Here is a 7,584-nt window from a genome sequence, read left to right on the forward strand (position 1 = left end):
ACTTCAAAATATTACATCAATTTTTGTTCAACATCATTTAGCAGTTAATTATATATCAAAATGTTAATTTAAATTATTTAGTGATAAATAGCCTCGATTTTTATTAATTCAAATTAATTAAGTTACTTGCATATTAAATACATTTAATCACATGGTAAGAAAACCTTTTAATCCTTTTTAATTTAAACTAAATTTTACACCAATGAGATGTAAGGTAATATTTAAAAAATGGTACTACCTCCGGTCCTAATTATAATACTTTGTTTGGAGTCTATAAATGAGATCTTATAATTATGACACAATCAATTAGTATAACAATAAAAGTATAAGCAACAGGATTTTTCAACTTCATCCATAGAAATGTTTTTAGTATCCAGCAAAGAATGATTCACTATGGCGAACATTATATTGTCACAGCTCATATTTTATCATCAAAATCTACCAATTTTCTAGAGTCCCTGTCATGAATTCTAGACATCGAAATCATGTAATTTAAGTTTAATATAAGAGCTAATTAGAGACTTAATTTGGTCCTAAAAACAAATATCAATCCATTTTGTTAGCCATATTGATCTATTTTACCTCCCAAGTAATATTTATAGTGATTGCAAGAATTGTTTCGATACGCATTATTAATAAAAATATTTTAGAAAAAACAGCATCTATTTATTACAAATGAATAACTTACTTAATTTTGTTAATATTCAAAAATTAGTTTTTTAGTTCTTATATTAATGATCTAATATTAAAGAAAAAGGGACCATAATTGGTTTTCTCTTTGTCCGGCCTTTCAAAGTCTCTCCATTGTCTCTCTTCATCATACTCTCTTTCTGCTAAAAACGGCCTCAACATTTCTAATATGCTCAATTTAATTTTTCTTAGAAAATTACACTCAAGTCCCACAGAAAACAATTAATTTAGAAAAAGTCCCTGAAAATCCCGAAATAATTCTGAAGTCCCTAGAGACCTGTGTGTAATTAATTATAATTGTAAAATTACTCATTTACCCCCATTAATTTTATTATAGTAATTCATTTACAGCCTTAACAGTGGCTGTTGACAACCCGAGAAGAAGTGGTTGACAACCTTAGCAGTGCTCCTGACAACTCATTCTGTGGGATGCCAGGGGCATTGCCAAGGTTGTTAACAATCTCTTCTTGGGTTGTCAACAGCCACTATTAATGTTGTAAATGAACTAGCACAAGTTTTCCCGTGCGAGCATTTCCACAATTAAATAACTAAAACAACACACCTACAGGTTCAATAACGTAGTCCAAATTCATTTCTCATAAACCAAACATACTATCAATGTAATAATCAAACATACACGCCTGGAAGCAAGTATACAAAATAACTTACAAGGAACATAAAATAACATCTTCTCAATCTCACAAATTACGAAAGATCTCCTTGTACACAACATTTGTTGTTGTGGACTTCATATTTTTTCTATCTGCATCAATTATAATCTTCAAGCCATCAATTGATTTCACTCTTGATAGTGCAACATATAGCTGGCCATGAGCAAAAACAGGTTTTGTTAGAAAAAGTCCAACACTTCTTAAAGATTGGCCTTGACTTTTGTTTATTGTCATGGCAAATGAAAGAGTGATAGGGAATTGCCTACGCTTCATACGAAATGGCCACCTACTCTCAGAGGGATTTATGTCCATCCTATGAAGTAATACCTTTTGGTTTGGATTTGAACCACTTAATATGATCGCTTCAATGACATTCTTGCCCAATTTGGATATACGCATGCGTGTACCATTACAAAGGCATGCAGATTGATCAATATTCCGTAGCAACATAATTGGTACTCCAACTTTCAAGATCAACTTGTGTGGTGGTAAACCTGAACAACTAATAGTGTTAAGGAATTCTGTTGTATACAAATTGTTGAAGCTATCAATGTCTTCATCAGATCTACATACAGTATCACAACTGAGGAACTCAAATGTTTCTCCTGGTAACAAAGAGCACATATAGTCATTCACTTGATAGACATGCTCAATGGTTGGTGCTAGTATAGCTCTATCATTGAAGTATTCATTCTTGTGTAGATTTTCAAGTAGATTGGGATAAGTCGAAGCAACAATTGCTTGTATTGGATTTGTATAACTACTAATCAAGAGCTCTAGGGGGATATCAATCTCTGCAATTCCATCATTTGCTTCGCCTAAATGACCATTACCTACATCCAGTAATCACTGTGAAAACCTTTGTAGCCTCAAGCAACCTTCTGTTGATGTCGCTAAATTCAAGCGCATGTTTTTTGTCAATTTGAAAACTTTGCAATGTTCCCACAATGCTGATGAGTTAATGCATGCATTAACAATTGTTGCTCTTGTACCTTTCGGGATAACAGGAAGTATCTGACGGAAATCACCAATCATAACAATGCACTTCCCACCAAGTGGAGCTGAACAATGCATTATATCTTTTAATGTTCTGTCAAAAGCTTCTATGCAGTAGCATTGGACCATTGGAGCTTCATCCCATATAATAAGCTTCATCTTCTCAATAAGATTAGATATAGGAGAATTTTGCTTGATAGAACACATGGAATATTCATGTACATGAATAGGAATTGCAAACCTTGAATGAGCTGTTCTTCCAGAAGGCAATAAAGTTGCTGCTATTCCACTTGAGGCAACTGTTAACACAATTTCTCCATTAGAACGTAATATTGATGTCAGAGCATTCCATAGAAATGTTTTACCAGTTCTACCATAACCATACACAAAGAAAAAACCACCTGTTTGATGTTCCAACACTGACATTACATGATTGAATATATGAAGTTGCTCTTCATTCAATGATTCTATGAGTCTCGCAGCTTCTAAACGAAGAGCATTCTGATCATAGTTTAACTCTTGTAATATAAGTTGATTTGAAACATCAAGAGGTTCAATGCATGCTAGACTTGGCATAGAGGGAAAATCAGCTAGGCTTCTCCCATTCCCTTGTAATAACTTATCAATTTCTGTCAATGCTACTTGTTCTTTCTATTCTAGAGGGATAGAAATATCTGCATGTAAAACAGAGGACAATAAATTAATGCATATGTAATTATTTACTAAACATATATATGAATTGAGCAAATTTAATGTAGTATACGGAGAAAGTTAAATATCTAGCAAGCATTAGAGATGTACTTGAGAAGTTTGGATCATTTCGTGGAATGTATAATAAATCTTCAGATAATAATGCAGCTATCTCCTTCCATACATCTTCAGGCCGACTCAAACAATAACATAACAGCATACTAACAAACATTCTACGAAGATATTGACCAGGTGCCCATGTTGATGCCTCCTTTATTGCAAATATGTACTCCTTATCATCATCTAATAATCCCATGGCAAAACGTGCTCCCCTAAAAGTTGGATATGGAACACCATCAACTGTTCTAATTTCATCAAAAGAACGTGGTCCTTTTACTTTTGTTAGAAGGACCCGCAAGTAGTAAAACTCTCCAAAGGTTGATGAAGCATGACAAATGCGGCCAACTGAAAATCCTCTCTTCCTTTTCTTCCATTCCCTCATAGTTCTTTTATACACATAATGATTTGGGAATTCTGCATAAGTTAGAGTCCTAGCAAAAGTATCAGTTACGTTAATCTTCATCCAAGCAAGGAATTGTGATTCACTAACTCTTGGTTTGTCAAGTATGTCAGCAACATCATTAGAATTACAATATATTACACTTTGCTGATTAGGTAGATGAAAACTTAACCTTTCCACTGACGGATACCTATGATGTATATCAAACCCAAATATTCTCCATGAAGCCTCACATGATCAGATATATCTGCAATTATAGTACTATTGAATCTCATCAAATATTGCAGCACCATCTTTGTCAAATATTTTGACAACTACTCTGTCATTACCTTTACTGATATACTTGAATAAATACTTAATTGCAGATGATTGATTACATTTCTCCACATTTATATGAGCTTGGAACATTTGTAGAAGCGAAGGATTATAAGGCACAACATATCGATTATCTAAAGTGATAGACTTGATTTCAACTAACCTACCATTAGCTTTGCGACGATATGTAGGATATCCTTCGTCATCAACTTTTGTATTATCATTGAATCTCTTTGGGAAGTATTTACTACATTTCTTATCCTTCATACAAGGTGATTTAGGATTGCTAGAGCCACAAGGACCATGAACCATGAATTTCCTTACCAAGTCATATAACAGTAGTGATGAATCCTTATCAGGGATTTCTGCACATATGATCTTATCAACATCTTTAGGATGTTTGAGCTTATCCCTTGTATCAAGGAATAATAGTATATGCGCATGTGGTAATCCTCTCTTCTGGAACTCAATTGTGTAAATCTCTGTCAAAATAAAGATAAATATATATAAATTCATTTGGAAACAAATAGATAATGATTATTCAAAACTACCATTAATTAAACAACTATGCATGAACATATACCTGCCCTAACAGTACCAAAAATCTTTTTTGTTTTGATGGTCTTCATCAATGATTGAAGCTTCATTTTGAATACTCTGCATAAAATATCTAGCCTATCAGAAGGATGTAATCCATGTTGAGAACAAAATCTTGTAATTTCAGGCCAAGCTAGATTGCAAGTGAATGTTATGAAGATATCAGGGTATCCTACCCACCGACAAATAGCCATTGCATCTTGGTAATTCATTATCATGTAACGAGCTCCTCCAGTAAAAGACGAAGGAAGTATTATACGTCTTCCTATTGATGCAGCATCTCTCTCCCCACTTGTTAATGCATCAGACAGTCCTTGGTATAGATCAACCCTTAGTTCTCTTTGGTGAGTTTTAACCCAAAGCAACCTTTGAGACTCAATCATCGTATAACCATCAACAACAAATTGTTGCAACAATCTTCTTGCATGGAGTAAGGTAGAGATTTCATTTTCCCTCACCATCAATCTAAATGTGAAATATTCCCTCATGCTAAGCTTTTTCTTCTTCTTAGTAATAGCAAGGCTCTCTTCTCTATGGTCAATGTCAACTTTATATCCATCTTCCCCATACGGAAATAAGATAGGATACTGCAATGGAAGATATGCAGCATGAAGTTCGCTAATTCGTTGAATAGATCCTGAAATTTTTTTCGACAAGGATGTCTCTGACATTAAAACTCATATCAATGTCACCAACAATTAAAGTAGCAACTTCTAATGCAGAAGGCAAGTTAAAGGTGCGACCATCTGTGTCTCTACTACTAATCAAGCATAATTTCAATTCATTCTGTCCTTCATTCATAATCATTGATAATGCACATCTATATTGTTGAACAAAAGGATTAACAGCATCAAGAACATCTTTTATTTGGTTGACAATTTTAGGGAGAATTGTTGATTGAGTTTGATGTTTGCTGCAAAAAAATTGTAAAAACTTAGCATCATACTCATACAAATTTTATAGGACTTTTGCTCATTAAATAAATGTAAAAATAAAATGATAAACCTAACAGCTGATATTTGATTAGCTACTTCATGCTCTGTATCAAATATGTAGAGCTGTGAATAAACTGGTCTCCCACCTTTTGGAGGCAAAAGACTCCCAATGGAATGATAATTGACCCCATGCATGACAAAGGAATATGGTCCACCACTAGAATTTTTTGAATGATCAATTTTCCCTCCCAGTGACGTGAATGAGAACATATTATTGTATTGCCTTATGTTTGCTTGAAAATTCTTTGAATCAGTTGAGTCCTTGCTAAAGAATAAGTTCTGTAGCTTAGAAGGAGGTGGCCGCATAAGAGGTAATTGAACTTTTCCCTTTAGACAACACATTGAAAATGTGATATTAATCCTCTTTGTGTCCTTCTTAATCCTCTCATTATACCATAGCATTGCGCACAATGTGAGCACTTATATATGGGGTCACCTTCATCAACATAATCTGTAAAACATTTGTGGATAGAATAAATAATTATTATTTATTATTATTAATTATTAATGATTAATATATGTAACCACATCAATAATAAGGAATGAAGTTCTAACTATTACATAGAACAGGAATATACAAATAAGTAAGTATAACATCCATATATAATCAAACCTTCTGAAGTATGTCCATCGAAAGTGAAATCATTATTCTCATTCAATACTTGATCTCCATTCATAGCATCTCCACTGCGTCTAGAGCCTACATTAAATGACGAAACTTTTTGATGATGAAGTTGTTCACATATAAGAGACAATTAATGTTAATTAGTATTAATTATTAATTATTAATTAATTCTATTAAGAGTAATAACATTAAAAAACACTATATTAATTTATAGTTAATAGTAATCAATATTAATATGTAATATCTATGTTGTCCAATATTGAGAAAGGGATTTTAATTTACCAGTGTATTGGTGTGGCTCATTATCATCATTGGCACTTTCATCACTTTCATCTGAATTGAAGGAGAAGCTAATATCTCTATAGTCCAACTGTTTATCTGTTCTTCAAAAGAAATGGCCAAATGTTGGGAATAGGAAGGCATATTATCCATTGTCCAATTATCCAAATACAAAATAACAGTTAAAATTAATTTGAAGCATACTCCATAAAGTATAAGATTTTCAGGGAAGATGCATGATAGACTTGTGAACTTGGCTTACCAACGTCTATCATAAGATTCGACTGGGGATCTGTAGATGAATTGCCCAAGTCATAAGTGTTTTCTGCTGCTAATTGTTTGTTCAAATTAATTCTTCTCCTCTTTCCAATACTATCAAGTGACTTATGATATACACTACAATTATTAGATTCTGTTAAAAAAAAAAATTGACATATAAGAGGTTTATCATGAAAATAAAGAGATATTATATAAATTAAAGAAATCAAAGAATTGCTAATAATGTATTGACACAATTACTCCCTTACTTACCTGAAGGGAATTGAAAGACGACGCGCAGTGGAAATCAACTTAAAATTTAAAACTTTCAACCCCTTGCCCGGATCTACCGATCGCGTTTGAGTTAGGTAGTAAGAAGCATTACCTTCGGTGTTCGATTTCTAGGTGGCTCGGTGATTCCGCCGTTCAGGATGCCTCTGCTCGCCTCCTTTGTCATTCGAAGTCGACAACTCCGGTCGGCTTCCTCTACCGGTATCCACACGAGTAGCCCTCAATCTCGAACGACGTGCTAGCGTCTATGTCCGTCTAGGGTTTTCAAAAATCTGTCCTCTCTTCTCACTTTTGGTTATCCCTTATCTGCTTAGTGCTTTCGCTCTCCCTCTTAAAACCCTAGCTCCTCATATCAAATATATAGGATGCTATAGGTTTAATGAATGATTTTTAATTTTGAAATTAATCCTAAATTAATTCCGAAATTAATACAATATCAAATATTGCCTAATCAGATAAGAGAATAATTAAATAAATATGGTTTATATTAAATCCGTCTCACAGATTTAATTCACCTATTTATTTAATTCAAAAATAAAGATATGACGGAATTAATTTACATAGATCTAATTTATCCTTATAAATTAAATCTAACAATTAATATCTCTTATATTTATATAATATATATATATATATACGAATATATATATACATGTC

The 7,584-nt window shown here is 33.0% G+C and overlaps 2 protein-coding genes across 2 annotated transcripts; both read right to left on the reverse strand.

Annotated features, from left to right (window-relative positions):
• Positions 1-1,388: 1,388 nt before the first annotated feature.
• Positions 1,389-3,549, reverse strand: LOC114734584 (ATP-dependent DNA helicase PIF1-like). Its single transcript, XM_028922203.1, has 3 exons — positions 3,274-3,549; positions 2,354-2,858; positions 1,389-2,194 (listed from the first exon to the last, which is right to left on the reverse strand). The coding sequence occupies exons 1-3, from the start codon at positions 3,547-3,549 to the stop codon at positions 1,389-1,391; spliced, it is 1,587 nt and encodes a 528-aa protein (XP_028778036.1).
• A 279-nt stretch (positions 3,550-3,828) lies between these two features.
• On the reverse strand, positions 3,829-5,876 carry LOC114734585 (uncharacterized). The gene is made up of 4 exons (XM_028922204.1): positions 5,485-5,876; positions 5,149-5,392; positions 4,466-5,066; positions 3,829-4,364 (listed from the first exon to the last, which is right to left on the reverse strand). Exons 1-4 carry the CDS (start codon positions 5,874-5,876, stop codon positions 3,829-3,831), a joined length of 1,773 nt encoding a protein of 590 aa, XP_028778037.1.
• Between the last annotated feature and the right edge of the window lie 1,708 nt (positions 5,877-7,584).

Source organism: Neltuma alba, unplaced genomic scaffold (genome assembly GCF_004799145.2).
Source record: "Neltuma alba isolate B1F8T4 unplaced genomic scaffold, ASM479914v2 tig00013118_pilon, whole genome shotgun sequence".
NCBI classification, from domain to species: Eukaryota; Viridiplantae; Streptophyta; class Magnoliopsida; order Fabales; family Fabaceae; genus Neltuma; species Neltuma alba.